This window comes from Sinocyclocheilus rhinocerous, unplaced genomic scaffold (assembly GCF_001515625.1).
Source record: "Sinocyclocheilus rhinocerous isolate Xijiao unplaced genomic scaffold, SAMN03320098_v1.1 scaffold2199, whole genome shotgun sequence".
Lineage (NCBI taxonomy): Eukaryota > Metazoa > Chordata > Actinopteri > Cypriniformes > Cyprinidae > Sinocyclocheilus > Sinocyclocheilus rhinocerous.
This window is the reverse complement of record NW_015659020.1, coordinates 1,055,988-1,076,525: the sequence shown is the minus strand read 5'-3', so window position 1 is coordinate 1,076,525 and position 20,538 is coordinate 1,055,988. Positions and strand designations below refer to the sequence as shown.

Here is a 20,538-nt window from a genome sequence, read left to right as displayed (position 1 = left end):
ACAAAAGAGTCCTTTATGTTCTAATCAGTGTTCTTCTGTTCCCTCCAGGTGTTTGGGTTGATGATGAAGGTGTTTATGTTTGTGAGGCCAAAAACCAGTTTGGATCCATCAAGGCTCTTGCCAGAGTCACTGTTACTGGCTTAGGTATGAAAATATATTGTTCTCCTTAACAAATTTTACAAATATTATCACCATAAACTGTCATAGTAATTATCTGTCCTGTTTGCAGAACCCCCATTATTAGCTCAAGGTGCACCAGCTGTCACAGTGATGATCGGTCAGCCTTTGAACCTTCCCTGTATGTTATTAGATGGCATTCCTCTTCCTGACAGAGTCTGGACGCACAATGGAAAACAAGTGAGTGACGAGAGAGACGCTTACTAGGTGTGAAATTGAAATTCAGGAATAATGGACATGTTTCGTTTACGCTTATTCTTTTATTGTGTATGATCGCTCTGTGTCTAGGTGCGTGTTGGTGGAAGAGTCTTTCTAAGGAGTGACGGCAGTCTGCATGTAGATAGAGCTGGAGCAGGTGATGCTGGGACATATGTGTGCACAGCCATCAATGTAGCAGGATCAGCCAATATAACCGTCACAGTGGAAGTTCATGGTTAGTAGGCAGGGCCTGTTATCATTGAGTATAATTGATTTTTTTTTCACCGTCTAGATTTATCAGCGTGATGATAGCAAGAGTGTAATGAGGAGATAATGGAAGAAGAACGATGGAGATGAAGTTTTTTTTAGACACCCAAATTAAAAGAAGTACACTGGTTTCAAACAATCTCTCATAGTTTATGGTTTAATTACCTAACGGCTAATAAAAAATGTTTAATCTTTATTTTATATTTCATAAAAGGGAACCGTTAATGGCAACGGGTAAAATGGTTCTCTTATTACATGTGTCAGAACATGAGTCTCCATCTACAATCTTTAAGAACACTGAAGCTACAGAAGTCGTACATGCCATACATGAAAAATATATAATTACAATTATAGTTAATAATTAATACTATTTAAATAATAATAAAGATGTTAATCAGACAAACATTGATATGAAATTGAAAGAAAGAGAAAATAAAAATCTATAAATTAATAAAAATACAAATGATGGCTTATCCAACTTATTAGTAAAATCAAGTTTTATTAACATTTTGGTGTGTTTTCCAATTAACAAACATCTAAAATCAATCTATATATCATGATAAATTTACTTGAAAAATGTAAATTTTTAAAATATAACTTAATACACTTGTTTTCAGAGTTTTTTTTTAGAGAGAAATGTATTAATATAAAGAAAATGAAAAAAGGACATTATTGAGGTTTATGCTTAAAATATATTTTCTGTATTCTCTGAAAACTTATGATTTGTTATATCTAAAAAAAAAAAAACATCCAAAATACTGATTAATTAAATGATTTTTCACTTCTGAAGTAACCCGTATCTCATTTTAAGATTGTTTTTATTATTAGTGGAAACAAAACAAAAAATGTATAAAGAAAATCAGTTTGCAGTACGTTCAGCATTACAGTAATCCATCTGGTCCTTAATGAAGCTAAAATAGATGCTAATATTAGAATTTCATATTTAGAAGCGATAAGCTGGATTCCTTGTGAAGTATCTTTGGCGTGAAGTTCTAATTGTGAACCGCTGGTTGTTAAGGCCTCGTGAACAGCTGCTATTCTGACCCACTTTTGCAGCTCCTCCTGATATCAAGGCTGGTCCTCTGCACTACACAGCCAACGAGGGCACACCCATCTCCCTGTCCTGTGAAGCAAGTGGGGTCCCCAAACCCACCATCGTCTGGTCCAAGGTACATCACTCTTACTGTGGTCTTTTTTCAGTAATGGTGCTTCTGGCTGGGTCATCTTTCCAGCAGTGACAGATAGTGACAGATCACACCTTGCTAAACAGTTAGCTGGAATAATTTAGCATAATGGAGGCAGGAGAAGTGCTGATGCAGCCCATTCATCTTTGATGCATGGCTTTCCCAATCGTCTTTCAAACGAATGTATGCTCACGTCCGCCTGCCCCTGTCATGGGAGGTTAAGTTTTCCACCGCTGTTTTACAAAACGATAGATTGGGGGTGTATTGTCCGCAGTATCCACTCGAGGCATGTAAATTGCTATTCTGGTCACATGAAAGAAGGTCTGCTAAAGTCATCTTGGACTGGGGGATATGCAGGAGGAATGCCTGATTCAACCTGAGAAGCCGCTTCAGAGGTTTCAGACAGGATGTGCATTCCAGTGGTGCATTCAAGTCACGTCGGAAAGATTGTATTTACAAGTTGAATGCACATGAACGTCACCACAAAGCCCTAATTGCGATTGGGAAACTCTGGGTTTTCTTTTAGCCCTGAGAAAACATGTCAAACCCAATAGGTGCATCATCTGTTTTAATAGTAAATTCATGAAAATAAATGTTTTTTTGTTGTTTTTTTACAGTAAAATAAAGTTGTGTATTGTGCAATTACTGTAGTATATCCACCTTATTTTTTTAAGAGCAGGTGCAGCCATTTGTAACTTTAATGTGCAAAGCTACCAGTTTCATTCACTTCCTATGGAAGCTTTTAAATTTAAAAAAAAAGGTAATTGTGACATTTTATCTTACAATTCTGAATTTTTTTCTCAATTTTGAGAGAAAAAAAAGTCAAGATTGCAAGTTGTTACCTCACAATTACCTTATAACCAGGTTATAACTAGCAATTCTGAGAAGAAAGCCAGAACAGTGAGTTAGAAAAAAAGTCAAAATTGTGAGCTAAAAAGCTGCAATTACCTTTTTTATTTTGTATTCCATGCTGAAATCTAAATCTTCCAGTTATTTTAGCTGATGTGCAAAAGCAGTCTATTATGCAAACATTTTTACCGTTTATTACACTTTGTTATTCTTCTAGTTATTTACCTATAGCGGCTAATGAATCGAAAGTTCAAAAAAAGTAGCTTACTTCTGTGATGCAAATAAGATGGATGTAATGATTAAATTTACAGTTCCTTCATTAAAATCATAAATATCGAAAACACACCCAATGCACATACTTTATTCATCATTTTGTAGATGTAGAGTGAAAAATCTTCTTGAATTTTATATAGAAAATGTGTATTGCCATCCTGTTCCAACCGAAGTGATTTGAACGGACCTGACATCGTAATTACGACTTCCTAGCTCAAAACTTCCCAGGATGACTTAAAGGCACTTCTTCTCTCACCAGGGTCGAGATCCCTCAAACAGGCCTGTGTCTGCACCTCTTGAGGCAGCTGATGGAAGTCTGTACATCCCCAGTCCCACAACGGAGGATGCAGGGGTTTATGTGTGCACCGCCACCAGTGCTGTGGGCTACACCAGCAGAGAGATGCATCTGAGTGTTAACAGTGAGGAATATATGGATGATTTACTAAAAAAATTTAGTGTAGAAGTATTTTCTGAGTCTCTCATTTTAATAGGCAAACCAAGAATTGTTGGTGCTGACGGGTCACAAGCAATGGTTAAAATGGCAGCTGAGGTTGGATCAGAGGTCATCCTTCCATGTGAAGTTCATGGAAGTCCTACACCTCTAGTGACTTGGAGCAGAAATGGGCAACCGATACCTCCCGTCACAGCCTGGTAGGATAATAATAATCAGTCCTGTTGTACCTGTCATACACCATATTGATTATATAAATTCACGAAGACACCTAACATAAACTATCGTTCATACATTTATATAACTACATGCTGCTTAAGCAACAAATCAGCATATTAGAATGATTTCTGAAGGATCATGTGACACTGAAGACTGGAGTAATGACTTCTTAAATTGTGACCCTGGACCACAAAACCAGTCTTAAGTCGCTGGGGTATATTTTTAGCAATAGCCAAAAATAAATTGTATGGGTCAAAATTATAGATTTTTCTTTTATGCCAAAAATCATTAGGACATTAAGTAAAGATCATGTTCCATAAAGATATTTTGTAAATTTCCTACTGTAAATATCAACTTAATTTTTGATTAGTAATATGCATTGCTAAGAACTTCATTTGGACAACTTTAAAGGCGATTTTCTCAATATTTTGATTTTTTTTGCACCCTCAGATTCCAGATTTTCAAATAGTTGTATCTCAACCAAATATTGTCCTATCCTAACAAACCATACATCAATGGAAAGCTTATTTATTCAGCTTTGAGATGGTGTATAAATCTCAATTTAAAAAAACTGACCCTTGTGACTGGTTTTGTGGTCCAGGGTCACAATTCAGCTTTGGCATCACAGGAATAAATTACATTTTAAAATATATTTACATAGAAAACGGTTATTTTAAAGGTGCCATAGAATGCATTGATACAATATTTTAAAGAACATAACATTTATTTCCATGATCTGCCATTTTCGCTATTATCCTCGCTTGTTTCTTCACAATACCTGCAGAACTTCTGATGATTCTGCTGTGCAGGTTCGGCTGGCGACTGGCATAGAACATGGGCGGGTATATGCAAATGTTGGGGGCGTAACTATTAGTGATCCCGACTGTAACGTCACAGTCGGTGTTATGTTCTGATTCGCCTGTTTTTCAGTGGTCTTTTGCTTGCACGAGATTTACATAAGAAGGAGGAAACAATGGTGTTTGAGGCTCACGGTATGTAATTTCCATGTACAGAACTGTTATTATTCAACTATGCCAAGGTAAATACAGTTTTCCATTCTATGGCACCTTTAATTTGTAATATTATTTCACAATATTATTTTTTTAATTTATTTTTTTTACAGTATTTCGATTAAATCCTTGAATGAACATGAGACTTCATTCAAAAACATAAAAAAAATCGTACTGATTTTTAAACAGTAGTGTATTTTTCCATTTGTCCACATTTTCTCACTTAACCCATCTATTATCCTAAGAAACTAAGCCCACCTGTCAAATTTGGCCCATATTAAGGACTGTAAAAAATTTTCCATATAAGAAAAAAAATCATGCAGGTTTGGAAGGACATGAGGGTGTATATGACAGAATTTGACAGAAATTGTCCTGGTCCCAAAGTGTATAGTGACAGACAAAAATCTTGAGGTACACAATTTGTGTGAAAGGACATGTTAAACAATTCTGGCACGTGCTTTTGGTAAAAGGTGCCCAGTTTTCTGTTTATATTTTTAAACATAACTTGCCAAACAGCCTAAGGTCAAAGACCAAATGTGCTCATTAATTGTGTTCCTTTAGATCAGTGTTTCTCAACCCCGGTCCTGGGCGCCCCCCAGCACTGCACATTTTGTGTGTCTCCCTAATCAAACACACCTGATTCAACTCATTAGCTCATTAAAAGAAACTCCAGGACCTGAAATGGGTGTGTCAGATAAGGGAGACATACAAAATGTGCAGTGTTGGAGGGCGCCCAGGACCAGGGTTGAGAAACACTGCTTTAGATACTCCACAGTTGACAGTGCCACAAAACCTGGTTCATGAAGCCGAAAATGATGTGGTATTTTCAACCGAAGTTTTTGCTTTTAGAACAGTGTTGTTATAGTACATAATAAATGGCAAAAATATGTCCTGATGAGTGATGAAATTTTCTTGCTGTGAAGGAATGGGCCTTGGTGAGGTGATGTAGCCATCTATAAAAGGCTTCAGCTGTGTCAAAATTCACCCCAGCTGACTTCTCTTACCTCATTCTAACTCCCTTGGACAAGAACTAGAGCCAGCTTGGTTTCAGCAAGAGCCACCGGTGCTCTGTTATGAAGGAGACGCAATAGATTTCATCCTGATGGACTGATGCTTTGCATTTATTTGGCTTAAGTGAAAGCATCATCTGCAGGCATCTTTTTTCTCACTGATTTCATGTTTTGAGAGTGTTGGATATAGCTGTGTGTTTTTAATTGTAGTGATCTATCATAGGCCAGATCGTAAACTACCCAGGAGTACAATGATGTCACATAGTAAAAGTAACTGGAGATAAGACTCTCTTATACTGGCTAATGTTGACATTTTTGCTTTCTTTTAAAGAAATATTCCAGGTTTAATATCTGTTTAGCTCAATCGATATCATTTGGGTTACAAAAATCTGGGTTACATGAGTCACTCGCAATGGAAGTGAATGACGCCAGTCTGTAAACATTACTCAATACAATACTTAGTGTTTCAATAGTACAGCCACAAGACATCAACAATATTCGTGTTAACATGATTTTAGTAAGAAAAAAAACATAAGACTACTAAGCTTTTCTATGTGAAGCTATATCCAATTTTACAACTTTGTTACCTTGACAACATAATGTAAGCCCTAAAACGACTGTAAAAAATGATTTAAACAGATTTACAGCTCAAATAATACACACGTTTTAATAGGTGCTTTTATAAAATTATAAGTTTCACATTACTGCTTTTAAATCCTCTAAAAGCCCCATTCACTTCATTGTAAGCCCCATTTTGGAGTCTTTTTGAAAGACAATTACCAATTATTTTAGGTGGTGATCAACATTATGCCGCAAATGTTTTAATGATTTTGGCTTTATCAAATTAAGATCAGACCAAAAACCTGTAAAAGCATGTGTTGCAGAAAAGGTTTTTTTTCTTTCCCAGTCATTATGGACCTGTGGACTTGCATACAGAAATGCAAGGTGTAAAATCACATGAGGTTGAATGGAAAACAGATGTGAAGTTCATTACATCGAGGTTGATGTATTTGCTTAGTAAACTGATGATGGCAGTGGGGCTGGAAGTGTAGGGATCAGAAAGAGAAGCGTGCTGGGATCTGGCATTAGTCAGAGGGATGCAGCAGATAGATATTGCAAGGATTTATGGATGACAGCTTTAGGATTAGGTAATGTGGTCTGTCTGTGAAAGCAGGGAATTACTGGAATGTTGAGACACTGTATTCCTGGTAAAGCAAGGAATGAGACCTGTGTGTGTGTTTTTAGTGATAGTCACAAAGGAAGAAGTGTAGCCTGCATAATGTTTGAGTCTCCAGGAGCTTCCTGTCTCATAAAACAGCATGTCGACGTCTCAGTCTGCCTGACGAGAATAACACGCCACTCCAGAGACATCTGCCACACAGGAAAGAAGATTGTGTGTGGAAAGTGTGTTTAATCTAGAATCAGGTGGCTGTAGGGATGTTAGGGGGCACCAGTGCTTGCTTTAACCTTTGTGAGTTTGGAGCTTTATCTGACTGTGAACTGCTTTTTAAAAAATTTAGCCTCTTTCTCCTTTTTCTCTTTCTCTTTCTCTTTCTGGCCCATTCCAGCACTCTTGATTACCCTAATAACCCACAGTCCAATTGTGCCAGCATGTATACATGTGTTGGTTCAGGCTGGTTCAAACTGCCACAACAGGATTAACACACTGATCCAACTAGAATTAGTTGTTTGTTGGAATGTGTTTGGTGGTTTTGAACCTAAACCTAAAAATGTACAATTAATCAATATCAAATCACAGGTATTCGACAGTCTTGAAATCTCTAAATTTACATACATGTTTTAGGTGCCAGTATGTTGTGTGGCAGAGAAATGAGAAATGAAAAAAGTATTGTGCATTTCATGAATGTTTACTGTACATTTTCAAGTCGTCAGCCTTACATTCTTTTTATTTTTACAAAGCATTAAGAAACAGTCACTCCAAACCGATGTTATTTCAGAAATATTCATTGTAAATTTTCAAGTTAGCGAAAACGAAAACACACACACACACACACATGTTTGTTTTTGTGAATTGTGGGGACATTAATGGTTTTTATACTGTACAAACTGTATGTGCTATTGCCCTACACCAACCCTACCCCTTACAGGAAACTTTGTGCATTTGTACTCTCTCGAAAAAACTCTCTATATGATTTATAAGCATACACACACACACACACACACACACACGGAATGAAAGAAACAGTCACTCCAAAACTGATGTTTTTCAGAAATATTGACTGTAAACTTTCAAGTTGGTAGCCATAATACTTTGTACAGAACAAAGAAAGAACGAAATACTCACTCTGAAACTGATGCTCTTTCAGAAATATACACTGTACATGTTCAAGTTAGCAGCCATTTACAGACATAATGCCTTGAAATAAAAGGTAAAGAAGTCAAAATATTCTCTTGAAGAGTGCTGCTTAATCTAGCATAGAATCAGGAATTATAAAAAATAAAAATATTTTTTATTATAAATCAAATGCTTCATTATAACAACTGCGTTCACATGAGCATTTTTGCTCCGCTTCTTTGCAGTTTAGATATGAATTCTAGAACAAAACTTTTAGAACTCTGTTAATTCATTAGAAATTGTGTGTAATCTGTGTGAAGTCAATTTTAGGTATGAATCTTGCCTGTGACCCACTATTTAGTGATCTCAGCATTAGGCCACATGTGCAAGACTTGTGAGAAAAAAGTGGGAGGCGGAGTACTTTGTCCCAAAGGGGGTTTGTTGAATATAGTAGCTTGTAGCTTCCTTTCAGATTTATTAGTTGTATTTGTATTTGGGTTGCCATAATAAAGTTGCTAAGCAAATGTTCAAAAGATTACGATCCAAATGAAACCATGCTGATTTTCTCAATCTGTTTCAATTGCGCAAGTTAGAAACCAGCTTGTATGCATATACACAAGACCACACATTCATATACACAACACGTATTCTTTAACAGACACATTTACTCTAAAACATGCCTCTTTTGACCTCAACACCTGACTTTTGACCTCTTCATACGCAGGTTCACCATTCTGCCGTCTGGTTCTCTGAAGATTAGTGATGTCAGGCTGATAGACAGTAAATTCTACACCTGTTCTGCTGCTAACCCAGCTGGCAACGTCTCACTCACCTACAATTTGCAAGTACAAGGTACAATCCAATAATTGCAGGATTTATCTATGGAAAAACTCTTAAAATACATGAAATAGAATGCAGATTTTGGGAGTGTTCATAGTTCATACAATTATTCATCCTTTCAATGACAACATCTCTTTTGAGGTTTGACAATGAAATTTGATCTTTTAACAAAAAAAATGCTGTGGTAGAACTATGATATAGTGATAGTATTGCCATCATTATTTTACATCATTGATTATGATAAGAAATGTTGTTTGAGCAGCAAATCAGCATATTAGAATGATTTCTTAAGCATCATGTGACACTGAAGACTGAAATAATGGCTGCTGAAAATTCCGCTTTGTCATCAAAGAATAAATTACATTTTAAAATAGAAAAGAGTTATTAAACAGTTAATATTTCACTGTTTTTGCTGTATTTGTATCAAGTAAATGCAGCCTTGGTGAACATGAGATCTTTCAAAAGCATAAAAAAATCTTGCTGAACTCAAACTTTTGGATGGTAGTGCATAAAGAGGATAGTGTGGTCTTTGTAGTCATTTACATTCTTCAAATTCTAGAATTCAATTTCCTGTAACCAAACAACATAGAAACCAGACTTTTTTTGTACTGGATTTATCCTAACAGCTAAACCAAGGATTCAGCCAGCACCTTCGTCTCTTAAGGCTCTGATTGGCCAGACGGTGGTGTTGCCATGTGTGGTCCAAGGAGAGCCAAGCCCTCAGATCAGCTGGCTTCATAACGGACTTCTTGTGGGCAGTGACAGGATGCTGAAGATCCAGGCGGTCCAGCACTCGGACAGCGGCACGTATAGTTGTGTAGCCAAGAATAGTGCTGGAGAAGAGACCATCGAGATTGTTCTGAACATTTTAGGTATGTCTGTTGAGCAAAACTGCAAGAATTGCATTGTTCAACTGTAAACATTTGTCATCGCACAAAGAACTCTTTGGAAACCAAAACATTTAAGGAAGGCAATATATCATTATCCCCAGCCAATGTAAATTATGACTAAACATGAGTGTGTAAACCAGTGGATTTGGTCACAAATCACTTATCCCTGTGTTCCTGTGCTCTCCACTCTGACCCTTGAGTTGAGCTTTGGCTTTGGGCTTTTTATGTTAACCTTGTACTTTATGTTAGTACTGTGTCATGTAAGTACTTCTTCAAATTGCTTGACTCTAGTATAATTACTGTATGTGGTTACAGAGGGCCCCTATTTCAAGACAAATGGAGAGACCATCATTGAGACTGTGGCTAACAGCAGAGTGCTCATCCCTTGCCCTGCAAGAGGTAAGTAAACTAGCTTAGCTTGTCACTATTACTGTATTTGTGGTGTATTTTCTTCTCTACTTCCGTGGGTTAATTAATGTTTGGTTTAATCCCATTTGTAAGACAAACAAATGTTTTGAAAGACTAAATGTAATTTGAGGTGTTAGTGTACAACCAAAACATCTTTTGTTAACCAACTTCACTAGCTTTTTAAGAAAAGTTGTGCTATTAAACAGTGTGACTGTGCCCATTCAGCAAGACCAGCACGAAACCAGCATAAACCAGCCCCAAACCAGCAGGGAAATCTATATTGGTCTAAGTTTATCTTTTTGAGCAAAATGACATTTTAAACAAGTTAGGCTTATTTAATTTTCTCTGCGTTTCCAGATTTATTCAACATATATATTTATGTAAAGTCAGATTTTATTTCTCTTATTTTAGGCTGAACTGTAGACTGTATCATATAATGGATGCAAAATATATCTGAAATTTAGGTCAGTTTATCGATAACAAGCTATTTGTAGTCTCTCTCTCTCTCTCTCTCTCTCTCTCTCTCATTTTCTATATGGATGGATTAAACATTTATTGGAAATAGAAATTCAAATAAATGCATCCCTGCTGAATATAAGTATTTTAAAGGTGACATATCATGAAAATCAGACTTTTTCCAAGTGCTATAATCGGGTCCCCGTTGCATGTACCAACCCAGAAAACGTGAAAAAGATCAACCCAGTAAATTTTTTAGTAAGCCTGTCTCTGCAAGCTTGTGAAAAAATGAGCCGCTCAGATTTCGCTCCCCTGTGACGTAGAAAGGGGATCTTATTATAATATTACCACCTCTTAATCTGCAAATTTCTACCCATGGCATCGCAGTTTTTTTCCCGCTGTCTCTCACCATATGGTCTCTTTTCTCACCGCCACCTCATTTTGGCTGCTGGCAACATCTTCGTTCGGTAACACTTTGTGCAGGTTTAACAGCTCGTTTCACATAAACAGACCTGGAAAGGAAGTCATATGCCTTCATTTGCTAGAAGTGAGAGGTGTTTAGTGTGAATCTGTGTCTGTTTATGAAACGCACTACAGTGATACATACCCAGCTCTTCTCGTGCACACTGTAAGCTAATAGGTGTTGTTTTGATGGAAACCTGCCATGGCAACCCTGCGTGTCGCGGATATGACATGATGTGTGTGTATGTGTGTGTGCGCAGCAGCTGGAACACTACTCTTCTCCTCTATCTCTGAGGGCCACATCTGCTTTCCTGCATGCGATGGCCCACTGGGAGAGGAATCCTAATTAGGGACTGTTGCTGGCGGAGAGGAGGAGGGCTAAGAGCGCGAGTACAGGGAAAGAAAGGGTTTGATGGGTCGTTTTTACAGGCGGTTATCAGTCTGTCTTGAATCAGGGCAAAGATGGTCAAGTAATCCTTACTATTAAGTGGAAATTGTGCTGAATTGCTGTTTGTTTTCTTGTGTTTGTGTTGTATCTCTAATGTTGTTATGGCGACTGAGAATTCAGACATCTGTGTAGCACTTAATGAGAGGTACTTAATACAGATATGACAGTAAATAAGTGCAAACGGCTGTGCTGTCGTGCATGTTTGGTGGCGGATGACGGTAATCATTAGGCTCCAGCGAAAGTTCTTGTCTGTAAAATAAAGTGACATGCCTAATAATCACACTTCATAGGAAATGAGCTACCTCAAACACAACCTTTACAGTTGATTTATAGGTGCTGTGTTATGATTTCACTCTACACTAAAAGTTTGGGGTCGGCAAGCCTCTTATGTTCACTAAGGCTGTAAAAAAAAATACAGCGATATTGTAAAATATTATTAAAATAACTTTGTTTTAATATATATTGCTGATTTAATATATATTGTTGACTTGCAGCTCGAGAAACATTTCTTATTATTATCAATGTTGAAAACATAATTTTTGTGGAAAATTGTGATGCTTTTTTTTTCTCAGAATTCTATTAGGAATAAAAAGTAAAAAATAGCATTTATTTAAAATAGACATCTTTGTAAAAATATGAATGCTTTATTATCACTTTTGATGAATGTAATACGTCCTTGCTGAACAAAAGCAAAAAGTTGATTAAAAACAAAAACAAATCTTTATTTTAAATTTTTAGCATTTTTAAAAAAAAATTTTTTAGCATTTTAATTAAGATTATGTTAATATAACCAAACTCAGATCATTTTAAGACGTAGTGGGACCTGGGCCCCTGGCTGAGAACAACTGCATAATTTTAGTTTGTTTGCAAACAATCATAATTTTGATTGTGTTAGTGGCGCATACATTTAAAAATGTTAACATCTGTATAGAACACACACTGTTTTCTTATAACAGAATTCCTCAGTCCTACAGGTGTGTTAGATAAAGAAGACATGTGCCAAAAGGAGTAGGAGTGAGGAAGTCTGTCCTTTTCAGATCGATCCATTTAATCTGGCTTGCACTGAAAGACATGACCCCACCCAAGGAACACACACAAGACTCTTTTTATAACGTGCATCATCTGAAGTATTGTTCAAGGGATTTCTGACAAATAAACTGCTCCTAATGTTATCCTGTAATGTAAACAGGACCAGCTGCACACCATTGTTTAAGTCACAAAAACAATCAATCCAAACATTATGACTGTAGACATCTGCTCTGGGAGTTCTTTCCCCAAGTCTGTCCTTTTCAGATCGATCCATTTAATCTGGCTTGCACTGAAAGACATGACCCCACGGAAGGAACACACACAAGACTCTTTTTATAACGTGCATCATCTGAAGTATTGTTCAAGGGATTTCTGACAAATAAACTGCTCCTAATGTTATCCTGTAATGTAAACAGGACCAGCTGCACACCATTCTTTAAGTCACAAAAACAATCAATCCAAACATTATGACTGTAGACATCTGCTCTGGGAGTTCTTTTCCCTTGAATTCTGATTGGCTTGTTAAAAAAAAAAGTGGCTGACTTATTGTATACAGCGGCCCCTAAAAGTATTTGGACACTTAAGATGCACTTAAAGTATGAATATCTTTGAATTACGAAATAAATTATTACACCAAGTGACATTTATTTTAAAGCTAGCACAAACACGCATTTGAAATAAAATCCTTCACTAAAAAGCTTGTAAGAAAGTGAAGACAAACAGCATTTATATACTTTGTAGTTAAAACATTAGTGGATAGTTAATGTGACAAACTATTAGTTACTCTAATAAGACACCTGTGTGAATTTGGCCTCAGTTGGTTGCAAGTCATTTATTTGCATGACAGCTGGTTTGATATGTTCTGTCACAACCTCATGTCATTTCAGACCTGTGTGGCTTGTTTATTTCTGTGGAAAAGAAGATATTTTGAGGATGTTTCAATTGCTTTTTGTCAATATAGGCTCCTTGGAAAAAGGTGCATTTACCAACATTTTTGCAAAGATCCAAAACCATACCTGTACATAAAATTCACTGCAGTTTCCATCTAAGATTAACACTAGTGGCAGTAAACAACTTTTCTGATGTAGTAAAATTGCTTGGTAGCTCACCTGGTATGGTTGTACCTGATGTGAAGGTACAAGTCCCGTGAAACACAAGTCATGATAAAAGATTTAAAAAACTTGTAGAGGTAAGCTAAAATGGGATGGTTGCTGTAGCCAATGGGTTTTTATCTCACGATTGGTTTTGTTTTATCTATCGGTGTAAGGTGTAGTGTAGGCGGTGCATTATTTTCAAACATGATAGAGCAGTAATCTTTTAGTGCTACTGACTGGATGTTTCATTTCCAAACTGCTGCAATATGTACAACAAACAATAAAATGTTTCTAGATTCACATTCATCTGTATCGATTAGATCTGAGCACTCTTTTAGCATGCTTTTCAGCACGCTTTTCAGTGGGCCGGGGTTCAAAACAACAGTGGACACTTTCATTGTATGAATAGAAAAACACTAAGAAATTCTTCAAAATGCCTTTTATGTTTCACAGAAGAAAAAAGTCACAGTTTTAAAACGACACAAGGAGGAGATCTGTTTTATAAATCTGATCATATAAAAGTGATTGTTTCTCTTCACAAGACTTGGATTAAACTGCGTGATTCATATGGATTTTTTTTATGATGCCTATTTGGATCTTCCACATTTTGGTTACCTGGAATTTCAATGAAGGAAAACCTCAGAAACCTCTGAGGTTTCATTAAAAATGTCTTATTCATATACGTTTTGAAGATTAACCAAAGTTTGAAGAGTGAGAACTTGACAACAGATTTTCTTTTTTGGATGAACTATTCTTAATAGTTCAGAATGTCCAAATGTGTCTAAATACTTCTTTTGGGCCTCTTTTCGTGTATTTAAAAAAAAAATCCTTATTACAGTATATTCCTTCCACCACTATAGACTCTGCATGTCACATGGGAGAGTTTAATCTAAAGTGCTCTGGGTGAAACCAAACACAAATAAACACTTCTCAGTATCTGTCATTCCTGCCCAGATGGCCTTTGAGGAGGTTTAAGAGTTGACTGTAAAACAACTACAAGGTTACCCCCTGCCCCGTCACTTAAAGCTAACCTAGTAAAGTTCATCACACATCTGTTAAAGGGGTCTTGGAGGCTGATATAGGACCTCATTGGTGTGTTTGAACTACTCCCCTTACTGCTGTCCTGAAGTCTCTTGACTTTTGTCTTTGAGCTATAAATCTGGTGTTCTTACGCTTGATCAGTTCTCTTCTGATATACTGTGTCTGGCATCTTCACTCGGTGCGTTTCACCTTGAAGTACTGTTTGACAGGACATCGGCTGATCCACTTCTGAGGAAAGAAATTTACTGGTATCCTCTTTGTTTCTGCTCTTTGTTGCCTCTCTGTCAGATGGATGGATATCTGGTCTTGTTTTTAAGGTCTGGCGAGCCGTGTGTTCATTGTGCACAGGGAATTGTGATTCTGTCTTTTCTGATCGATGTCTTCTCTTTCACACATACTGTTTCTCTATCTCATTTGTTCTTTTGCTGTTGTCATCCCCTGGCTAGGGTCTCCTGCTCCTTGGGTGCGATGGTTCAAAAATGGCCTGGAGGTCCATATGGAGCGATCGGAGCACGGTGTGTCTTTGGCTGAGAATGGCTCGCTGGTGATTGGCTCAGCTTCGGCCAGTCACAGTGGAGATTTTAAGTGTGTGGCCAGTAATGAAGCAGGATCAGTGGAGAGGAAGACCAGGCTAAAGGTCAATGGTGAGACTTTTGCAGCATTTCCACATGGCTAATAGCTTTATTATGTCTAATTAATGTCTATTTAGTCTAATATATAAAATGTTATAATCACTGAATTTTGGATTACAAATTACGAAACAATAATGTGTTTAATGTGTGCAAGATTTACACATTTGTATTGGTGACTGTTAATTTATCCTGTATAGTGTACATAGAAGTTAATAGGAACACATTTCTGGTTTGTGTTGTTTTAGAGTAGGCACTTACAGTAGATTTATTTGAAGACTTTTCATTGCTTGATTACATGCCTAATTAAATACAAACAAATTACTGTCAGGGTTTAGTGCTGGATTGAATTATGCTGAATGATTTCTTCGTCTCACAAATCTAGTTCCACCAGAGATCCAAGACGATGGGCAGCCTTTGAATCTGACGGTCACACTGAAGCAGCCCCTCACACTGGGATGTGATGCTTTCGGTATCCCAACCCCAACCATTTCCTGGACTAAAGACAACAGACCTGTAGGTTAAGGTTTCCTCATGCATGGTGATTTTTCATAAAGATTTTTGTATGACAAGTAATGTATAGTCACCCTGTCATTATCGCAAAATAAAACCCAACAGGGTTATCAGGACCCCATCATAAAATGGATTAATTATCCAGAATTACACAGCTGCTTTCCAAATAAATATTTAAATTAACATGGAATATTAATTTTACTGCAGAGTGATGTGAGAGACATAAATCTAGCATGATGTATTAAAATGGTTGCCTGGGGCAATGGTCAAATATATCGTTTAACTGTCATTATACAAAAATATTTGCAGAATGCCAAATAATCCAGAGAGCCATGCAATACTATTATATAATTATTTTATTTTAATTTTATTTTACTACCTGTTTGACTCTCCTCCAGTGTAATGGTAACATAGTGCCACCTAGTGGCCATAAAATTCATCACAAATCTTGGCCGCTACTCTTGGAAATCAATTACCCGCTCTGTGCTTCTAGGTATTGGAGACTCCAGGGGTGTATCTGCAGAATGGAAAAAGACTTTTAAAGATTTACCGTGTTCAGCATGATCACGCTGGCCACTTTTCCTGCACTGCCCAGAACTCTGCTGGGGAAGCCAGGAGGGAGTATATTATTGAAGTACAAGGTGAAATATAGACCGACAAGCTGTGTAATTTAAAGTAACCTTGAGGTGTATGGAACAAAGGCTAAATATTAGGCTTTGTTTTTGTATTTAGCTTGTAACATTTGATACTAATTGAATACTTTAGTTTCTCATTTATATTTATATGTCCTGGTGTGTACGTTTAGCTCCACCAGTAATTTCAGGCACCTCAGGAGTGCAGGAAATGACTGTCATGGCAGGGCAGGAAGTGGACATGCAGTGCAGAGTTAGTGGCCGCCCACTGCCTACAGTGGAATGGAGTCATGATGGAGAGTGAGTCAATGACACACACAATTACATGCTGCTGTCTTCCAGCTTTTGTGCTCATGTGAGCTCTTCACAACCTTTCTCAGAATTTTATCCCCTAATGGAGACCCTCATGTGGAGTTTCTGGAGAAGGGGCAGGTTTTGAGAGTCAAGTCTGTCAGGCCGAGGGATCGTGGCCTATATCTGTGTATGGCCAGTAACAACGCTGGGACTCAGACACGGCAGTTGAGGCTGAACGTACAAGGTACGGTGGAAATCATAAGGAATTAAACAATTCTTATTCCAGGTCCTATTACTGTTTCCTTGATTATGTAATGAATTCTAAGCCATATGTGTTTGACTCATTAAAAATAAACAAATTATAAGAGTCATTCATTTGGGAATCAGTCAGACTACACTGTTTGTGCTGTATTGTTTTGTTTCACTTATAACAACTGAATCATAAGAATCATCATTCAAGAATTTGATTATACTGGTTGTGCTGAATAGTTTTGATTCACTAAAAAAGAACTGAATAATAAGAGTCATTCGTTCAAGAATTTGACTACACTGGTTTCATTTTATAATTTTGATATAATAAAATAAAAGAACTGAATCATAAGAATCATTTGTTCAAGAATCAAACTACACTGGTTGTGCTCTATGGTTTTGTTTTACTAAAAAAATGAATCATAAGACTGATTCTTTGAATAATAAGACCAGACTGATTCTAGTGTATGGTTTTGATTCACTAAATGAACAGAATTATTAGAGTCATTCATTTGTGACCCTGGACCACAAAACTAGTCTTAAGTCACTTGGGTATATTTGTAGCAATAGCCAAAAATACATTGTATGGGTCAAAATTATCGATTTTTTTAATGCCAAAAATCATTAGGATATTAAGTAAAGATCATGTTCCATGAAGATATTTTGTTAATTTTCTACCGTAAATATATCAAAACTTAATTTTTTGATAAGTAATATGCATTGCTAAGGACTTCATTTGGACAACTTTAAAGGCAATTTTCTCAATATTTTGATTTTGCACCCTTAGATTCCAGATTTTCAAATAGTTATATCTCGGTCAAATATTTTCCTATCCTAACAAACCATATACATCAATGAAAAGCTTATTTATTCACCTTTCATATGATGTATAAATCTCAATTTCAAAAAATTGACCCTTATGACTGGTTTTGTGGTCCAGGGTCACATTTGGGAATCAAACTCTGCTAGTTACTGTATGTATTTGATTTACTTAGAAGTGACATTTGAATTTTCTTATATATATTTTGATGGAAATTTCTCAGTTCCCAACACCCACGTTTTCTTCATCTTTACTTTCATCCAGTTCTTATCCAATCTTTATTCTCGGTCTTTTCACAGCTGCTCCCATGATTCGTGATGCCGGTGAGAATTCAGAGGTGACTGTCGTTCTGGGCTTCCCTGCTGTTCTTCACTGTGAAGTTGAGGGGATCCCACTTCCCACTATCACCTGGCTAAAGGACAACCAGCCCATTGTGTCCAGCCCTCAGCTCACGTACACACAGGGTGGACAGTCTTTGCGTGTGGCTGCGGCCCGTGGTGAGGATGCAGGCACCTACACCTGCCGAGCAACTAACCTGGCTGGAACAGCACACAGACACCACACACTAAGAATTATGGGTAGGTATGCAAGGTAAAGAGATTTACATAGCTAAAGGTTGTTTGTTTTTGTCAAAGATTAATACTGTGCCATTTCCTCAGTACCTCCACAGATTGAGGGGGATTCTACGACTCTCAGCTTTGGCAGAAGAGAAGAGAAAGTGAGAATTAATGGGACATCGACTTTGTCATGCCTGGCCAAAGGCTTTCCAGAGCCTGTCACACAATGGTTTAAAGATGGACAGGTCCGTATATCTGTTTTATGTCTCTCAGGTTGTTCCATAGTTATGTCTAGACCATACTGCATGATTGTGAGTGTCATATTGCTTTTTACGCAACAGTCAATGAATGAACAAGAAGATAATATTGAGTCACTTACATTTTTAACACAGTTAAAGTGTATTTTTGTTCCTCCAACAAAAATATTTCCAAACAAAACAAAAGCACGATCAAGTCACTGAACAACATGTATTTGAGGATCTGGAGAAGCAGCAATTTTAAATGCATTGGTTGAATGAATGATTCAATGACTCAAACATAAATATAGTCCCTTGTTTCATTCCTGGATAAATCAGTGTGTTTGAATACATTTGTTTAAATAGTGATTAAATTATTCACTCATACAGTCACTTTTTTGTGTTGTTGGACTATACAGTTTATATTGAAAAGATGCTGTTTTATTTGCTTTCTTCTTTGATTGCCTAGTTAAAATTAATTCAAGGAATGAAACAAGAAATTAAAATGAAAGCAAGGAATATTCTTCTGAGCCGCAGCAGCTCATGTCCAGGAAGGATCTGGGCCAGAAATCGTTCCTGGGCTCTTCTAATCATCTTTTGAGGAGGAATGAATGAAACAGTCATATTCAAACACTCTCTATTCATGTTCCACAGCTATTAAATGGGAATACACACACCGGTCTGAGAGTGAACGGTCACATGCTCCTCATCGAGAATGCCATGTTGTCTCACGAGGGCCAGTACACATGTGTGGTTACCAATTCTGCTGGAGAGGACAAGAGAGACTTCCACCTGATTATACAGGGTCAGTGCAAATTATACACACATTAACTTCAGTTGATAGGTGTAGATATTAATGATTGTTTCTTGAGCTACCTCCTCAGTTCCTCCAATCTTTCACCGGGTAATACATTTTGCTGCTGGTTTCTCACTGGGGGAGAGAGAAGATGAAGAGGATCCTGACGGCACTGAAGGGATGGTTGAAAGACGAGAGGTGGTACTGGGACACTCCATCAGTCTGTCCTGTGAGAGCAATGCTATTCCTCCTCCTCGACTCAGCTGGTACAGACAAGGCAGGCAACTTACCAGCTCAGATGGAGTTGTGTTGTTACCTGGTGAGTGGAGTGAAATGTTATTTTGGTGACATGAGTCAGTAAATAAGCTTTATTAAATATACATATATTGAAATATTGTTACAATTTGACATATATATTTTAAATACATCTTAGAATGTAATTTATTCCTGTGATGGCAAAGCTGAATTTTCAGCATCATTACTCCAGTCATCAGTCTCACATAATCCCTCAGAAATCATTTTGATGTGCTGATTTTTTGCTTAACACTAGAACCGCCAGAGGTCGCTGTATACCTAAAAGCGCCAGCGGGTAAATTTTACCCACGCACATGACAACTATATTTATATGGCTAAAGAACATATTATTTCACTGTATTATGCCACTGTCTTCACAAAGAAGTGTCTAGAGTCATGAAATGATTATGTCTAGTCATCAACTATATTTTTATCCTGTTGTTTTATGTTCAATACTTTTTTAATGCAGGCTACACTAATCAATAACGGTCAGTAGCCTAAGCTTAAAAAAAAAGCCTGCACTTACAACGTAAATTAGAAGGTAGTAGCCTAGATATTTGGGTGGTGTAATATATTATAATACAATGTCATTAATCAATATATTAAGATAACCCATGCTATTTAAATGACTAAAATAGCCTATAGACAATAATGAGCAATAATAATTCACCACACTGCTTAGGATGATGCGATGACAATTTGTTTAGTTATATAATTTATAATTCGAATAAGAGAACAACACCATTAAACTTTGGATAATTAAAAAAATGGTTTTATTCATTACATCATATAGATCGGATTTTTATTCTTCTTCAGGAAATGGCCAGACTAGAATAGCAACACAGTAGCGAACAATAAATGATATGGCAAGACAAAAATTAAATAATTAAACCAAAGTTTGACCAATTAGAGTAAC

The 20,538-nt window shown here is 36.9% G+C and overlaps 1 protein-coding gene across 1 annotated transcript in view; it reads left to right on the top strand.

Moving 5' to 3' along the window:
- hmcn2 (hemicentin 2) overlaps positions 1 to 20,538 on the top strand; it is an 86,131-nt gene that overhangs the window by 31,123 nt on the left and 34,470 nt on the right. The window contains exons 17-34 of the mRNA XM_016531809.1: positions 49 to 144; positions 230 to 357; positions 466 to 610; positions 1,699 to 1,811; positions 3,208 to 3,367; positions 3,440 to 3,599; positions 8,659 to 8,786; positions 9,401 to 9,646; positions 9,980 to 10,063; positions 15,049 to 15,246; positions 15,617 to 15,747; positions 16,238 to 16,385; positions 16,550 to 16,676; positions 16,757 to 16,914; positions 18,039 to 18,317; positions 18,399 to 18,541; positions 19,187 to 19,337; positions 19,417 to 19,647. Of these exons, the coding sequence (XP_016387295.1) occupies positions 49 to 144; positions 230 to 357; positions 466 to 610; positions 1,699 to 1,811; positions 3,208 to 3,367; positions 3,440 to 3,599; positions 8,659 to 8,786; positions 9,401 to 9,646; positions 9,980 to 10,063; positions 15,049 to 15,246; positions 15,617 to 15,747; positions 16,238 to 16,385; positions 16,550 to 16,676; positions 16,757 to 16,914; positions 18,039 to 18,317; positions 18,399 to 18,541; positions 19,187 to 19,337; positions 19,417 to 19,647 (2,826 nt within the window). The remainder of the gene's footprint in view (positions 1 to 48; positions 145 to 229; positions 358 to 465; positions 611 to 1,698; positions 1,812 to 3,207; positions 3,368 to 3,439; positions 3,600 to 8,658; positions 8,787 to 9,400; positions 9,647 to 9,979; positions 10,064 to 15,048; positions 15,247 to 15,616; positions 15,748 to 16,237; positions 16,386 to 16,549; positions 16,677 to 16,756; positions 16,915 to 18,038; positions 18,318 to 18,398; positions 18,542 to 19,186; positions 19,338 to 19,416; positions 19,648 to 20,538) is intronic.